This window comes from Phoxinus phoxinus, assembly GCF_949152265.1.
Source record: "Phoxinus phoxinus genome assembly, chromosome: 24".
NCBI lineage: Eukaryota > Metazoa > Chordata > Actinopteri > Cypriniformes > Leuciscidae > Phoxinus > Phoxinus phoxinus.
Genome location: NC_136899.1, coordinates 17,826,470 through 17,844,779, shown reverse-complemented (window position 1 = coordinate 17,844,779; position 18,310 = coordinate 17,826,470). Strand labels below are relative to the sequence as shown.

Sequence of the window (18,310 nt, the reverse complement as noted above, 5' to 3'; positions counted from 1 at the left end):
CGATCTAGCCTGTGACGTGGTTGTGTATGATTTGGCAATAGGGACAGCCTATACGCTGGGGAAAATCGGGCCGACTCCCCACATTTTTTAAACATGTTTAAAAATTATTGGGAGGTCGGGAGGTGCTCGTAACGTACTTGGCTCGGCTCGTAATTCCTCTCACATGCTGCGAGCATCACCGATTTCCATTCGATTTCTCCCGAGTGAAAAAATCATCTGCGAGCTCGTAAAAACAGCAAAAATCGCACCGTGTACGCCCGCCTTAATGTATGGCATCAAAGTACCGCAACAGCGACTCAAAAGCAGCTGGCTAATTCATTCTGCGCAACTTTTCCAGAGTGGCATCAGAATCCTCTGATGACGACGCAGCTGTTCCACGGATGGCCGAATTATGGAGGCACTCGGATGTAAACAACAGCATGCACTGTTTATGTACTACTGAACACATTGTTACACTAATAAACCACGAACAAAACACACGGAAGCTGAGAAATCATATAGAGAAGGACTTAGTAAGCAGGAAAGAGCACCAAATTTTGACAAACTAAAGTTAATATGTGGTAAAGATCCGAACAAGCTAGCTTCTCTAGCCCTTACTGCAATTCTTCCTTCTATTTCTTATCCCGACATAGGCTACGTTCAGATTGTCAGTCCAAAAAAGCACATGAAATCCGTTTCAAGCTACATCCATATGTGGTCCGTACCCCGAGAAACAGCCAGAAAACAACTAGTCTAACTACCAGCAGCTGAAACAACCCATCATAAAGGAATTCTCAGAGTCTGAAAACGGACTGATCGCTGACCTAGACACCAAACGGTCTGCATGAAACTCCCTACGTTTACTACCACAGACTCAGACGAGCTTACTTCGGAGCTCGCAACGAACCTGGGATGGAGTAGGACACCAGCTTCAAGAGCCTTTTCCTCTGAAACCTTCATCCTATGGTGAGTCACCATTTAGGCATTATGGCCTGCACCCACACAATGCCTATCCAACAACTGCGTGACCTGACACAGAAGGCCTTTAACAAACACAAGGACTCCTTAAAACAACAAAAAGGACCTAGCCAGCAGAGGGCAGAACAGTCACCGTGGCCATAGATCTAGACACAAGACCAACCGCTGCGAGGAGCCATGAAAAACAACATCCTCACCCAGCAAACACCACAGGACGTCCCACAGCAGTCTACAACAACATCCTCCGGTACACCTTTCACACAGGTGCCAAACAGAGGCTGCACAAAGACAGCTGGAAACGCCTGCTTCTGAGTTACAAGAGCTGCTAGCACTTGCAAAAAGAGCTCCTTGAACAGAACTCACCTGAGGAGTACTGGGAAAAACAAACCTCAGACTCTTGCCCAACACAACTCAGGCAAGCTCAAGTCAGCACTGCCACCAGAGCAGAGTAACACTGCAGACTTCAGACGCCTGGTGACTGAGTGCAGAACCAAGGGCGAACGACCACCTGCTGCCCTTTTGCTACCAGTACTAGGTCAGTATGAAACTATCTCCACACTACGCAACACCCATAACCACATCCTGCAGCCACAAACAAGCACCTGCCTCAAACGAACTGACTTCATGATGACAGGTGACACAGCAAGACACCTGCTGCAGAGACCTGGACTTAGCTACTGTCTATATCACCCACCATGGAACAACCACCACTCCAGTAGACACAAACCAGAAGGGTGTCTGATCGTTCTGCACCTTTAAAGTCGTTCATTGTTGTCTATAGCACGGACAACAACGTTCGAAAGGGGGGATTTGTAGCGTCTGGACCAATCAGACACACACTAACAATTCATTGCATTTAATGAATAATCCAGCAAACTCACTCTCCCAACAAAGACTATATATGAAACTCCCCCAAAAACTAACATCACAAATGAAGCTTACCCATTGGCAGAACCTGGTGTCCTGTTACAGGACACATTAAAGGTCCCGTTTCTCCTGTGTTTTTGAAGCTTTGATTGTGTTTACAGTGTGCAAATATAACATGTGTTCATGTTTCGCGTGTAAAAAAACACAATATTTTTCACAAAATGTACTTATCTGTATACCGCTGTTTTCACTGTCCTAAAAACGAGCTGATGACTTCCTTGTTCTATGAAGTCCCTCCTTCAGAAATACGTAGTGAGTTCTGATTGTGCCAGCGGTTCCTGTGTTGTGATTCGACAGCAGCTTTGCGCACGTTATCCCGGAAAGCTCACACCTCTTACCATAACGTGGAGATGCATGGCTCAGTGTTATTGTTAACATGGCCAAACAAAGGTGATTTGACTCCGGGATGAAAATAACAGCGTCTCGACGACATGACGACGAACACTCTACAAACGCAACTCTTCCTCTTCTCTGTAGGAGCGCAACAAGACTACGCCCCCTTTTTTTGTGTATTCCTGTGTGCGGAGGTTAGTCAAAAAACTGTTCTAGTGACGTCATTAAAGCAGGATGTAGAGGGATGTAGTCCAAACCGGCCGTTCGCTGTAGGCTTTGAAAGGGGACTTCTGTTAAATAAAATATCTCGCTTGGCATTGAACTTTAAGCTTTATAATTTTACAGGTATTATTTATGCTCTAACAGCAACATTACACACTAGCTAAAGTTTTAAAAAAATGGGATCACAAAGAACAGGACCTTTAAGACTAATAACAAGTTTTACGACCCCAAAAGGAATTTCCAGAGAGTTGTGACTCTCGCTTCATTCTTACTGAGAAGGAGAAAGAAACCATGTTAATCATATATATATATATATATATATATATATATATATATATATATATATATATATATAACCACTTGAGAAATGTATAAACATGCATCTAATTTTCCCATCTCATGATTTTCCTTTTATGTGGTTTGGCCTTGCTTTCTTGTAAACTCTAATGGGTTAATGTTTCAAACTTTGCAAACTAGTGTTAACCAAAATCATGTGTGGCATGTTTGATCTCTATAAACTCCAAATTTCGTCCCCCATTTGTTAATATACATAAAATTTTGCTAACTTTGTGACTCATTAGTATTATAAGAATCTTGAAGATTTTTCTCTGAAACACCCAATGAAATTACATATTCAAATGCCTCCTACAACACAATGGGTCGTAAACATTTCCCTCCAAAGGAAACACTTCTTATTGGCTTACAGAACCCCAGAGGGTGTGACATCTTCACCCTTTAAAAATCACTAATCACAAGATCAGCCTCTCTCTTAGCTCTTAGCCGCTCTCTTGCTTCTTGCTCTCTTACTCTCTTGGTCCTTCCTGAGAAGTCCTAATGTGAAGATGATGCTGAACTAGAAGTCCCACAAGGACCCCCAAGCTTGTGCCAGGCTGCGGCCTTGTCTTTCCATTCTCCAAAGATCCTCCAACTGGTTCTTTCTCATGAAGACAACATCAACAAAGATCAACTGGAGCCTCAACAAATTGCATCAGGACAGTTTAATTCAAATGGGCGAGACATGGGGCCCTATCTTGCACCCAGCACAATTGACTTTGTACACCGTCGCATGTATCATTCCTATTTTGCATTCCCATTCCACAGCGGACTTTTCCCTCCACAGATGCACGTCGGTAAATTAGGGAATGAACTTGCACTCTCGGGGGGTGGTTCGGCGAAAAGAGGAGGCGTGTTCTGGCGCAAAAGTTCCCTGGTGCTATTTTCCAGTTTAAGAAAGCAATTCCACCACTGACCAGGAAAAACCTAGTCTAAAGACAGTGGCGCGTTGCGCGATAGTCATATGGTATTTTAAGGGTGCGTGCTTGGCCATTAGGTAGCGCGTGAACAACGCATACTTTGATTCTCTAATATAAACAGACGCAGCACTTTTGATTTTTGCAAATCATACATTATTACAAGGAAAAATATGAACACACGAGGGAAATCATTGTTGTGTCCGTGAAGATGTGAAAAAAATCTATCTAGATTTAAAAAAAAAAAATCTAGATTACACATTTACCCAAATTATAGCCTACGCCTGTTTAACCGAAGCTAATTTGGGTGGGTTTCTCCCATCATCCCCAATGTCACTTTTCTGTCTGGGAATCGCTCCTGGCGTGCACCTGGCAAATCCGCCGTTATAATAGCAATCCGCGTTGGAACAAACGCGCCTGCTCTTAAAGGGAATGTGAGAAGATGCTCTGATTGGTTTATTTCACGTTACGCCCAAACCACACCTATGAATAATGAAGCTACTTCAGACCAACCCATTTTAGATTTGCGTCGGGCGCAAGAGTAATTTTTCCCGCCGGTATAATAGCAACAGCGCCGGGATCCGCCCACAAAGTTACTTGCGTTTTGCGTTTGATACTTGCGTTTCAGATCGTTAAAATAGGGCCCATGCAAGTATCAAACTTAGTCTCATTATTTGATACAATAAGTATCCTTACCCCTTTTAAAGAAGGGCGTGTTAGAACTAAACTGATGGTTTGCTCAAGGCTGATGATCTGCTGAATTGCAAACAATGCTATAACTTCTTGCTTTCCTGTATTCTGCTTCAGTCTCTTTCCCTTGGTAAACTGTATGTATGTGTTTGTTAGAGTAGTTTAAATGTTTAGTCTAGTTAATAAAGTCTTGTTCATATCACACGTAAAGTTGTTCGTGTCTCAAGCTCATATCCGGAGTCACTAATCATATCGATTTTGGCTACAGGCTCTGAATAGTATTGTACAGTAATAAAGACATTTCCCATGCCCCGGAAATGTACATTTCTGTTAATCAATTAATAACCAATATTGAGGGTTCACAGGATGAACTGAGTATTTGGTTGTAATGTTAATGTAGCTACATCAAGTTAATCCGATTAACTGATCCAAATATTCATAATCAATTATAACAAGTTATGATTGGTTATTAATATTTCATAGAGCTAATTTGCTACATATATGTCATGAGTAAGGAAATGAGTATGCGAACACATAGAGTAAACATTAAACAAATCCAACGTATCTGCATCAGATGTTTTTTTTATAATAAACCGATACATTTGTCTCTCTGAACTTGTGCATGATATTGTATGATACTGAAGCATCTAATGTTTGAAGTAGGGCTGGGCGGGATGACTGTATGTATCGTGAACATGGTATAAAGTGTCTACCGTTAGAGATATTACTATATGTTTATTTAAAGAGTGGGATATGCTTGATGTTGAGTGCAATGAGCAGTGAAAAAGAACTCAATGCGGTTGGTGTTCGCGCTGACTGAGATAAACCCGAAGCATGCGCACAGAAAGCTGCCTCTCTCAGACAGCATGCGATCGTGAATCTAATCAAGTAAACATAGTCAGTTATGTCTTAAATTAACGTAAACAGTTGGGTAATAAAGGTGTCAGTAAATTGGATCTGTGCATTCGGTCTTAAAGGGACAGCAGCTTAATACACTTCTGTCTGTCTCATTAGTGTTAATCAAACAACAAAAGACAAATGGAAAATCACTTACACCTCTTGACTGAATCACTTTTGTATCTTTAATAAGAATCAGTTCATATTTGATTCATACAGTGAATACTAAGCAGTGTTTTAGTTATACACTTGATTATTCAATTTCTGTAGTATTTCTTAATACGTTAAATTAACCTCTAGCTGAAAAAAAAAGTTTATTTAATTTTTATCTTTGCTCTATTTTATTTTTATTTTTAATAACAAAACAAAACAAAAAAATCAATATATATATTGTTATTGTGAAATAAAATTTCTCTTACCGTGAAATATAAGACCAACTTTGAAGGTCTAAATGCAGTGAATTTTGACTTCTATAACTGAAGTTGAATGTATTTTTCCATTTAACGCATCAGTCATGGTCCCACAGGTGCTAAACACCCTCTGGCTCCACCTGCTACAGTAGCCATGTCCCAAATTCTCGCTATAGGTTGAGCTGGAAAGCAAAAGTATTTTGATCGCCCCCCTGGTGGCTGGCTAGACTATAGGCCTTAAGCACCGCCCTCTCTCAACTTAGATAAACTAAAATATCCATATAGTTAGTTTCTGTCATTTTAAGTAGTTCTTATCATGCATACGTATGTTCAATTGTTAGTTTTTCCAATAAGTTTGGTTTTAGTCAGCTATTTGATGCTATAAAACGGGGCTATAACGTCATGTTTGACAGCTATCCTATATCCTGAGTTTCCTGCACATGACTCCTCGCTTCACTATTTACCATTCCGTGACAAAAGCATGAGCAAAATTCTCTACATAAAAGACCCTGGCAGATCAATGTACTTCTTTTTTCTCCAATATGGTAGAAAGAACGGTTGAGTAAATTATATTAAATTAAATATAGAGCGAGCACAACCTAACACTTTTTGAATTTCTTAGTGTGTGTAAATACACTTGGGGTTCAGACAAATTTTTTCTATATTAATTTCACACGTCTAGTACAATTATGTGGTCTTGTTTCATTGTTACAGAGTATATCATTTTTTCTTTCTTTTTCTCCAAAGAATAGAAGAGAAATGTGACAACATGCCACGTAGTAACATGCATGTTGTAACATATATGACAGCTTAAAATGTTAACTGATCTAATCGAAAGAATATACAAGACAAACTAAAAAAAGTATTACCTTCTGAAACGAAACGATGCGTTTGTGTAAGAAAAATATTCATATTTAAAACTTTATCGACTAAGGGTGTATTCACAACATACAATGTCTTTAAACAAAATTTGTAAACAAAACCACATGTGTGTTGAAGTCATCCATTCATTGGACGGGCATTCTCAAGCAGGGAAAAGCAGGAAGTGCAAAAACAGGCAATTTAGGGAGATCTTTCATAGTTTTTATTCGTTTACTTATTTGGTGTTATCAGCTACTAATGCAATATGAAGAAACTTATGAGCATCATAGATACAATGCCATCTATTCGATGTTGTAATCAGGCAGCTGGTCCGTACAGATCACAGATTCTGTGATCCATTGCACCACTAATTATATAGGCATTTCATCACCCCAAATTACATAGTAAAAATCTGACCCTGTCAAAAAAGGTGCAGTGCTTTCTGCAATTCGCCTTTGGCTAAGCCACGCCCTAGAATGTAGATTGACCAATCACAGCGCAGCCAAGAACGAGCTCCCACAGAGGTCCGACACTTTTTCACAGCGCTCCATTGACTTTAACACAGGCGTCTCATATTTTTGGTCTCGGCAGGCTATTACCGTCGTAGTTTTATCAAAAATATGGTTAAACGTTGTGCCTCTGCAATTTATAATGCAACATTGGATCGATTGCTCCTGTCTGCCTCGCTGTGACTGCTGCTGCTGTGAGTTTGTTTGCTGCGTCTAAGCCTCGTATTAGCTTCGTATTTCTTTCTGTTTTGAACCATCATTTATTATAAATTCTAGTTGTTTATACTACTAAATACAGCTTACTCGACATCTCAGATTAACCTGACATTGCTAGCTTCCGTTATTGTCAGCACAACACGCTAACTCGCTAGCCTTTTGACGCACCACCCGTGCGCTCAGTTATTTATTTTTCTCTCGCGCGCCCGCGCCTTTGAGTTCATAAAAGCCCAGGTGAGTAAGAATCAGTCAACAAACACGGTGAGTAATGTCTTCTCCTGTTATTGTCACCTGCACTTCATGTCACATGTTTACCATAGCCTTCTCTGTCGGCAATATAGGATTTATATGTGATAAATGCAAGGAGACAGTCAGGCTGACAGAGAAGATTTCAGAACTAGAGACACGCATCCAAACTTTAATCGAGAATAGTAAGAAGAGTGCTAGAGCTTTAGATACTATTTTGGATGCGCCTAGCCTAGTGAACTCTTTACATGAGTCGGTTCCGGCTGAAGTAGAGCCCGTGCAGCAGGGCAGATGGGTGACAGTGAGAGATCGCTCTAGTCGCGGATCAAAACACCACTTTTCCGTTCCGATAACAAATCGTTTTGCCCCGCTCAGTGAAACACCCACTGAGAATTATTCTGATTGTGCCCTAGTTATTGGCGATTCTATTACACGGAACGTGAAAATAGAGACACCAGCCACCATAGTCACATGTTTGCCGGGAGCCAGAGCGCCTGACATCAAAGCAAATTTGAAAGTGCTGGCTAATGCTAAACGTAAATTCTCTAAGATTATTATTCACGTCGGCACTAATGATGTTCGACTCCGCCAGTCGGAGATCACCAAAATTAATATTAAAGAGGTGTGTGAACTTGCAAGTACGATGTCAAGCACTGTAATTTGCTCTGGCCCCCTTCCTGTTCGCCGGAGTGATGAGATAGTTAGTAGATTGTGTTCACTCAATGGCTGGCTGTCTGGGTGGTGTCCACGAAATAATATAGAATTCATAGACAATTGGAAAAGTTTTTGGGGCAAACCTGACCTGTTGAAAAGAGATGGTATTCATCCCTCCTGGGATGGTGCTGCTCTTCTCTCTAGTAATTTGGCTCATAGTCTTAGAGCTAAAACATGACAATCTGGGCCTCAGGTCAGGAAGCAGACAGACTGGCTTAACCGACCGTCTGCTAGCGGCCTCACGTCACCAAGGTCAGGTAAATCCCATCACATAGAGACTCTTTCACCTAGATATCATCATATAGAGACTGTGTCTGTTCCCCGAACTTGGAAATCCAAAATACGTTCAAACCCATCTAAGGTTAAAAATTTAATTGATCTTCAACAAATAAAAAACAGATATAATACAAATGAGCAAATGATAAAGCTTGGGTTGCTGAATATTCGATCTCTTACTTCAAAAGCGCTAATAGTTAATGATATGATTACAGATTATAACCTAGATGTGCTGTGTTTAACAGAAACCTGGCTAAAACCAAACGATTACATTGCTTTAAATGAGTCAACCCCACAAGATTACGGTTATAAACATGAACCTCGTCTGAAACGCAAAGGAGGAGGTGTTGCTGTAATTTATAGTAATATTTTCAAAACCACTAAGAAATCTAGTTGTAAATATAATTCTTTTGAAGTGTTGGTGCTTAATGTAAAAATATATAGTGTAACCGATAAATCACGTTTGAAAATTCTGCTGGCTACTGTATACAGGCCACCAGGGCACCATACAGACTTTATTAAAGAATTTGCGGACTTTCTATCAGAATTAGTATTGGCTGCAGATAAAGTACTAATTGTTGGTGACTTTAATATACACATAGATAATGAAAAAGATGCATTGGGATTGGCATTTAAAGACATTATAAACTCAATTGGAGTTAGACAACACGTGTCAGGACCGACTCATTGTCGTAATCATACTCTAGATCTAATACTATCACATGGAATAGATGTTGATGCCGTTGAAATACTGCAGCAGAGCGATGACATCTCAGATCACTATCTAGTCTCGTGTAAATTACATTTAGCCAAGGCTGCAAAGCCGACTCCGTGTTATAAATATGTTAGACCGATCACTTCTGCCACTAAAGATTGCTTTATCAATAATCTTCCTAATCAGTTTCATCATCTTAGCATCCCGGATAGCTTAGAAGAACTTGATATTGCAACAGAAACTTTTAACTCTCTCTTTTCCAGCACTTTAGACACAGTTGCTCCGCTGCGCTTAAAGAAGATTAAAGAACATAGTCCAACACCGTGGCACAACGAGCACACTCAGGCCCTTAAGAGAGCAGCCAGAAAAATGGAGCGCAACTGGAAGAAAACAAAACTAGAGGTATTTCGGATTTCATGGAAGGAGAGCTCGATTGCTTACAGAGAGGCCTTAAAAGCTGCTAGATCTGCTTATTTTTCAACCCTATTAGAAGAAAATAAACATAATCCTAGGTATTTATTTGAAACAGTGGCTAAACTAACGAAAAAGAAAGCTTCAAGCCCAGAAGTTTCCAAGCAACACAGCAGTAATGACTTTATGAACTTCTTCACTTATAAGATCGATAATATCAGGGACAAAATTATAACTATGCAACCGTCTAATACAGTATCGCATCAGGAAGTGCATTGTAGTCTCCCTGAGGGAAAATTTGATTCATTCATTGCTATAGGAGAGGAAGAATTTTGCAAACTCGTCAAATCATCTAAATCGACAACGTGCATGTTAGACCCTATACCGACTAAGCTGCTGAAAGAGATGCTTCCAGATGTCATAGATCCTCTTCTTAATATCATTAATTAATCTTTGTCTCTAGGATACGTACCAAAAACCTTTAAGCTAGCTATGATTAAACCGCTTGTTAAAAAACAGCAACTTGATCCTACAAAACTAGTCAATTACAGGCCGATCTCTAATCTGCCATTTCTGTCAAAGATATTAGAAAAAGCAGTATCCTCACAACTGTGTTCTTTTCTTGAAAGAAATGATATCTGCAAGGATTTTCAGTCCGGATTTAGACCGTACCATAGTACCGAGACAGCTCTCGTTAGAGTCACAAATGATTTGCTCTTATCATCCGATCGTGGTTGTATCTCTCTATTAGTATTACTGGATCTTAGTGCTGCATTTGACACCATTGACCACAACATCCTTTTAAATAGACTCGAACATTATGTTGGCATAAGTGGAATTGCACTAGCATGGTTTAAATCATACTTATCTGACCGTTATCAGTTTGTAGCAGTAAATGAAGAGATGTCTTATCAATCACAAGTTCAGTATGGCGTACCACAAGGCTCAGTACTAGGACCGCTGCTGTTCACTCTGTATATGCTACCATTAGGAGATATCATTAGGAAACATGGAATTAGCTTTCACTGTTATGCCGACGATACTCAGCTGTATATTTCTTCAAAACCTAACGAAACCTACCAATTCACAAAATTAACGGAATGCATAGCTGATATAAAAAATTGGATGACTAGTAATTTCCTACTACTAAATTCAGAAAAAACAGAGATTCTAATTATTGGACAAAAAACTTCCACACGTAATAACCTAGAGTACTGTCTAACACTTGATGGCTGCTCTGTTAAGTCTTCGTCGTCGGTTAGGAACCTGGGTGTGCTCTTTGATACCAATCTTTCATTTAAAAGTCATGTGTCTAGTATCTGTAAAACCGCTTTCTTCCATCTTAAAAATATATCTAAATTACGTCATATGCTCTCAATGAATAATGCAGAACAATTAGTTCATGCGTTTATGACCTCAAGGCTAGATTATTGTAATGCTCTACTGGGTGGTTGCCCTGCACGCTTAACAAACAAACTACAGCTAGTTCAAAACGCAGCAGCTCGAGTTCTTACTAGAACCAGGAAGTATGACCATATTAGCCCCGTTCTGTCAACACTGCATTGGCTGCCTATTAAACATCGTATAAATTTTAAAATATTGCTAATCACTTACAAAGCACTAAATGGTTTAGCTCCGCAGTACTTGAGCGAGCTCTTAACGCATTATAGTCCTTCACGTCTACTGCGATCTCAAAATTCCGGCCAGTTAATAATACCTAGAATATCAAAATCGACTGCTGGCGGTAGATCATTTTCCTACTTAGCACCAAAACTTTGGAACAGTCTTCCTAACATTGTCCGGGAAGCAGACACACTCTGTCAGTTCAAATCTAGACTAAAGACACATCTCTTCGGCCTAGCATACACATAACACATTATAGACTTATAATTAGGCTGCATAGTTTAGAACAGCCGGGACCGGGAACACTTCCCTTAATCCTGATGTACTTGGTACATCATAAGAAGGATGGCGTCTACGCTAATATTAGTCTCTCTGTCTATCCCGAGGTTTACTGCTGTCCACCGGAACCAGGCCGTATCCAGATCTGATGAAGGACCAGCGCCAGGACACGACGACGCCGCTGACCTGAAGTGTCAACCAGTCTCTCCTCCTCTCCACTCCGACTTCAACCAACCGGAACTGGACAAATACTCTGATTCATTCTGAACTTCATACACTGTTCACTCATTGGCCAGAGGAGAACTGGCCCCCGACTGAGCCTGGGTTCTCCCAAGGTTTTTTTCTCCATTCTGTCACCTGATGGAGTTTTGGTTCCTTGCCGCTGTTGCCTTACCTTCTGGCTTGCTTAGTTGGGGACATTTAATATTCAATTATTTTCAATTATTTTTTTGTATTTTCATGTTATAACTGTGAAGCTGCTTTGATACAATCTGTATTGTAAAAAGCGCTATATAAATAAAGATGACTTGACTTGACTTGGGGCATTTGTAACACAGATACGCGTTTCCCAGAGAGGTTGGAGGGGGGTGTCCGTTTTTTTCCCTTCCCAAAACCGAAGTCAAACCCTGACAAGTGTCGTCTTTGGATTTAAACTGTGTGGACGTCCTCACAGTCAGCGAAACCCCTTAAGGATCAACAAGCTCACTTTTGTGTGCTCTAAGATAAATTTTGCTTTTAAGCTTACTGTGAAGTTATACTAGTTAGACAGTTTTAGGTTATGATTTCGGTTCTCTACCCTAATTATTGATACGCTAGCACACGCTGCTAATAAATACAACTTTATACTCGCGTAGTCCGTTTGCTTTGTAATGACGATTATTTAAGTGTATAGAGACCTACCCAGCTTTGCATGAACAGTGTTGCTCCTTGATATTGTTAGTCCCAGCCTCCGTCTCGATTAGGATATGCGGTGGTTCATTTTTGATTTTGCCTCTATTTGGATGCCTTGTTGTTGCTTGCGTTTCACCTGTATGTCTTGAATATAGCCTTCGAACGAATACTGCAGCCCCGTTTGCCTACTTCTATCGGACACTTTATTTGCTGCTTTATAAAAGTTTGATAAAACTTCAGCAGGAAGAGCCGTCACAGCATAAGCCATGTTGAGAGCCCAGATGAAGTTGACGTATGTAGCAACAGTAACTAAGGGGGGGCGGGGCTTAGCCAAAGGTGAATTGACTGTTCGCAAAGACCCGCCCCGTTTAGTTACTGTTGCTATGTCCGACAAGCTATGCCGCATGCCACACCATGTTCTCACGCAGTGAAAAGTATATCGCAGCGCAGAGAGGACACTGACAACGTGCTAACAGACCAGGTTACTTTTGGGTTACTTATAACAAAAAGTCTCACCTTTCAAATTTGGTCATTTTTTTAAAAGAAATTTAAACAATAAATACCGTTTTGTGGCTCTTTAATGTGTCTGACAGATCGCTGTAGAGCATCAGTTAAAGCTGCCCGTGAACTGATCATTCTCTTCCTTCTAGTTAATGTATAGCATCAAATAAACATGAATGAACATAAGAAGGAATGTTGTTTCTCCCATGTTAATCTACTAACTCTCCTGACTGCTTTATCGGACAAAATGGCGGATGGCGGAGTATGATTGGGCAGATCGCCTGTCAATCAAGCTCCCTGAGAAGGGGGTTGGGTCATGTTCAAACTTTAAAACCGAACCGTACCCGAGTTCGTTTGCAACCAGACCGAGACCACCTTTTCAGCTGGGTCCCGACTTGTTATTTTATTCGAGCTTTCTATCTATTTGCTAAAAAATAAAGTGAAAAAGGCATTTCTTTGAGGATGAAATAATAGCCCATCTGCGCATCTCTAGGGCGCGGGCTCCCTCTAGGGTTGCCGTTACATTACGGGGGCGCAAAACTCAATCTCGCCTAGGGCAACCAAAGGGCAAGAGCCGGCCCTGATCGTCGCCGTACTTGGGTCTACCAGACCCTCTGGAGAGGTAGGCTACCCAGTTTGGCGAGAATCACCATTTGCTCCAGGAGCTGCGCCTGGATGGCGGCTGCTTTCAGCGGTAGCCTATTTCCGCCTGTCCCGCGCCCAGTTTGATGACCTGTTGTCCCGCATTGGAGCGAGGATCACACTCACCTATAATTTATTTTTGTTTGGATGATAAATGGAGCCAGCCTCCAAAAGTTATTAACCTGTCCTGTGATTTTTTTTTTCTCACACAACACTGTCCAGACACGAACTATGTTCTTATACACAAAAGTATGTTGGTTGTCTTCATTAGAATAATAATGTTTCATATAATCTAGATTTAGATATGGAATAAATAGCATTCAATACAAAATTAATATGTCTCATATTGAAATCAAGTTTTTATGTAATACAAGATTTGCTTTGTTGTACATTAGAACCACACCAGGCATTTAGTCATACAAAATAATTTATTGAGGCCAAACATATAAAATAAGTTATTGAGGCCAAACATATCAAAATAACATTATAAACTGAGAAGCGGGCCTGCCCACGTTTCATTATTACGTAATTAGTACGTGGTTATACACAGTACTATATTCATGAAGTGACACTCTATTATGTAAGTATTTTGAATATATTACATTTATGGCCTTATATGAATGGTCAAGAAGCACTTCACATACAGCTAATTAGAGTTATCAGCTGCTGTCACAGTAATATGGATAGCATGTGGAGTTTTTCAGGTCATTGGTCCCAGGTTACCCTGACATCAAACCTTTGTAGCATGGCTTACTCAGCAGAGAGTGAGTGGTTACAGTGTATAGAATTAAACTGAAATGCCACAGCATGAGCAATGATAAGAGTACCAAGGGGTTATTTCTCATATAGAAAGTGCATTAAAAATAACACTGCACTGAAAAAATGTGCAGTTGTTTCCTTGAGACATTTCTTGTATTTGTGTTTTTTTCTTAAACTTGAATAAAACCAATCAATTTAGATGTTAATGGTAGAATAAATTAACATAAAGCACATTTGTTAGTTAACCTGAAAACTTTTTACAGCGTGATTTTACAGTTTAACTTTATTAACCATTTGAATAAAGTTTAGTCCTAAATAGATAGTTTCCATTTGGTTGTAAAAGTAAAACGTGCATAATAAACGTAGAGAGATAAAAGTAGAATGATTTTAGGTTCCGGTGTGATTTTACTAAAGTAGCTAAGTAGAAAATATAGTAATTATTCAGCATCCACCGGGATTCTAATGTTCTCATCAATGAGAAAACCCCACGCAAAAACATGTACTACAAGTGAACATGGTGGTCCTTACCATATCTACTAGTTCCGTTAAACAACCCGGGACAGCTGGAATGTGTGGACCGATCGGGGTCGCCTGCTCCTCTGCTGTGGAATGAATGAATGGATTAAAAACGAACAAATACGCGTCCGATACCGAAAGCGCTGGACAGTGACGCGAAGTGGCGCGGTGATGCCAAAAGAGTAACGGAAGTGAGGATGACCAATAGGGGCTCACGTTTTGGCTGTTACGATAGCATGGACTATCAGACGACGGGTTCACAGTCTGAACCAAGGCAACCCTGCGAGGGCCCACATGGGGTTCAGAAAAGAACCCAGTCACCTGCCAAAAAAATTCCAAGCTTTAGTTAACTCTGTAATGGGATACATTTAATGAATTAGGCTAAATCAATTTCAACTATTCCTATGAAACCCAACTGTGTGATAGTGGGATACATACTTAATGCAAAAGTTGCCTCAAGGGTATTTATATGTAAAACCAAGTAAATTCTCGCAGATATGGTTCAGATCTACACAGTCAAATACCCTTGCAGTGCCCCAAGTACTGAGAATAGGGCAATACATGTTTGTATAGTCTGACACACAAATAGAAAGTCACCCTTCCAAAGGCCAGTGTTTGACAGTGACGTACATACCTCTGGAAATTTTGCGTAATTCAATGAATTTGATTTTAAAACTATTTCTGCAGCACATCATAATGGAGTGGTGCAGGCAGCACACAAAAGCAAAGGTTGTTCATCTTACCAGCCATTGCTATTTGTAGTAAGTCATGATTAGTGTATTTGTTGGTGTGTTTTATGAAGAAAAAAGCTTTTATTGTAATAAATCTTTAACAAATAAATATAGACCTACAAACTTTATTAATAAATGTTAGGCCTAGCTATATACCAGTTTATGTTAACATAAAAAAATGGTTTAACCCCTTGATTATTTCTTCCCTTTCTAGTGAAGGATAGTCCACCCCAAAATTGAAATTCTGTCCTCATAATACTCTGCCTCATTTTGTTCCCTTTTTTTGTGTCCCTGCCTTTAATACTCATATGTGTGAACTGCTGCCATCTAGTGTACATAGGAGGTTACAATGATACGGATAGGTGATTTCAGGAGTTTTGGATGTCAGTGGGTGCTTTTCATTTCTTAATTGTGCATCCTCATTTTCCTTTATCAGCACCACCCCCCTTAGGATGCGAGGGAAGAATGCTTGTCGAAAAACCTGATGTACGTATACATTCTCACAATCATTTAAATTTATGTTTTACCTTTGCAGTATAAATAAACCATATATCTCACATATTTCAATGGTACAATTAGAGAATTGAGATGTCCTTCAAGATGGCTAACTTCAGTTTCTGGGTCACAGGCTGAAGGACAGAGGAATGAGGAAACAGGGAAGCATCAATTAGTGTTGAGAAGCCTGCTCATATATATATATATATATATATATATATATATATATATATATATATATATATATATATATATATATATATATATATATATATATTATCTATAAGGCATATAAAACCTACAGTATTACATAGCATAAGTATAAGATAATGGAACCCTATTGCATTTGTTATTTTCTTCATATTATTCTTTTTTTTTTCCATAAAAGTATATGGGCCTAAAGAAAACTCTAGCAGATACCCTAAAACTTGACAGGTTGCTCCCAAATGTGCACCACTACGGCGCACATATACAGACAGAGAGGATAAATGGGGATTGATCTGATTCAGTAGTAAAATAATTTCATTCTAGCCCATATGGCTGTGATGTGATGAAAAAGGTAAATGATTTATGATCTAACACTAGCTGACGCTAATAAAATTATTTACGTTTTTAATTACAGTCATATGGGCTAGAATCAAAATTCCTTTACTTCTGAATCTTAGATCAAGCCCTGTTTAATATTTTTCCATCATACTGAGTTAAGTCTTTTTTCTCCAAAAGGCTGGAGAAGAAATACTTCTCATTTATACTTCTCTGCATGGGACCTACGCCTTAGCCTCTACGCTGTAGGCTACATGACGGTTTTCATTTATACTTCTGCATCGTTGTTTTGCAGAGGGAGCATGTGTAACCCGAGGGATTGACGTGTTGTTAAATTTTTGGAGAGGTGTACGTCAGGGTACGCCGTAGGCTACGTGTGCTACACACAGCCTATGACATAGCTACGCCGTAAATTCGAATCAGAAGTATAAATTGGGCTTAAAGGATTAGTTCACTTTCAAAAAAATTTTTGCTGATAATTTCCTCACCCGGATGTCATCCAAGATATCCATGTCTTTCTTTCTTCAGTCAAAAAGAAATTAAGGTTTTTGAGGAAAACATTTCAGGCTTTTTCTACACAGAATGGACTTCAATGGCAACCATCTATCCCAATGTTCAAAAGAAGGTTCAAAGATGACGTGAACGTAACCTTTCCAACGTGATTACGTAATCCGTGGTGCGTCGCAGACCAACACAAGATGAACAATTGTAAAAAGTATATACATTTAAAAAAAATTGTAGAAAATGACTGATCGTTTCGCTAGATAAGACCCTTATTTCTCGACTGGGATCGTGTAGAGTCTTTGAAGCTGCATTGAAACGGACATTTGAACCTTCTTTTGGACATTGGGATAGATGGTTGCCATTGAAGTCCATTCTGTGTAGAAAAAGCCTGGAATGTTTTCCTCAAAAACCTTAATTTCTTTTCTACTGAAGAAAGAAAGACATGGATATCTTGGATGACATCGGGGTGAGTAAATTATCAGCAAAACATTTTTTTAAAGTGAACTAATCCTTTAAGTCAGCGTCACGAGGGGGCAAGGGGCATTGCCCCCTCAGATGTGATTTGTACCCCCTTGGTTTCAATTTGTAACCTGCCCTCTCCACCCTGATGTGATTAGAATGTTCGGTGTGTCAATAAGTGTATGTGTTGGTGACGGTCACTTGAACAACTACTAAATTCTGGTGCTGAGCCAGAGACGGACACGCTTAGAGCTTTTCATATCACAACTATTCAGTGTTTTCAGACATTTAAATACACATAAGTGTCAAGACTTCAGTCTCATCTGCCGTGTTTTGTTGTCCTTGTCTCCATGCTTTATTTTCTTTGAGCACATGGTCTTTGTTTTGACAGCTCGCCATGTGCTCTGCTGTCTTTGTGGTGTTTGCCCTCCCACTTGTTATCCCTTATTCCCAATTGTTTTCACAGTCACACCTGTTGCTAGTTAGTTCATCATTATCTCCCCTATTCTAGATCCTCTCATGTTCAGTCTTTTGTCAGACCATTAATATATGTATGTGCAGCGCTATCGCTTGTGACCTACTTTCATTATTGCATGTTGCGTGGTTGTGTCACTGGAGACGCTTGGACTTGTCCCGGCTTGTGTTGTGCTCTTCTGACCCAGTGGATGTTGATTTGGACACTCTCTCTCTCTCTTCATTTTGTGTTCCTGCCATTTTCTTCTGTGCTCATTAG

At 39.8% G+C, this 18,310-nt stretch overlaps 1 protein-coding gene across 1 annotated transcript in view; it reads right to left on the bottom strand.

The window, feature by feature from the left end:
* elovl2 (ELOVL fatty acid elongase 2) overlaps positions 1–15,019 on the bottom strand; it is a 66,920-nt gene extending 51,901 nt beyond the window's left edge. Inside the window, exon 1 of the mRNA XM_079602679.1 lies at positions 14,858–15,019. Within this exon, the coding sequence (XP_079458805.1) occupies positions 14,858–14,860 (3 nt within the window). The 5' untranslated portion in view covers positions 14,861–15,019. The remainder of the gene's footprint in view (positions 1–14,857) is intronic.
* Between the last annotated feature and the right edge of the window lie 3,291 nt (positions 15,020–18,310).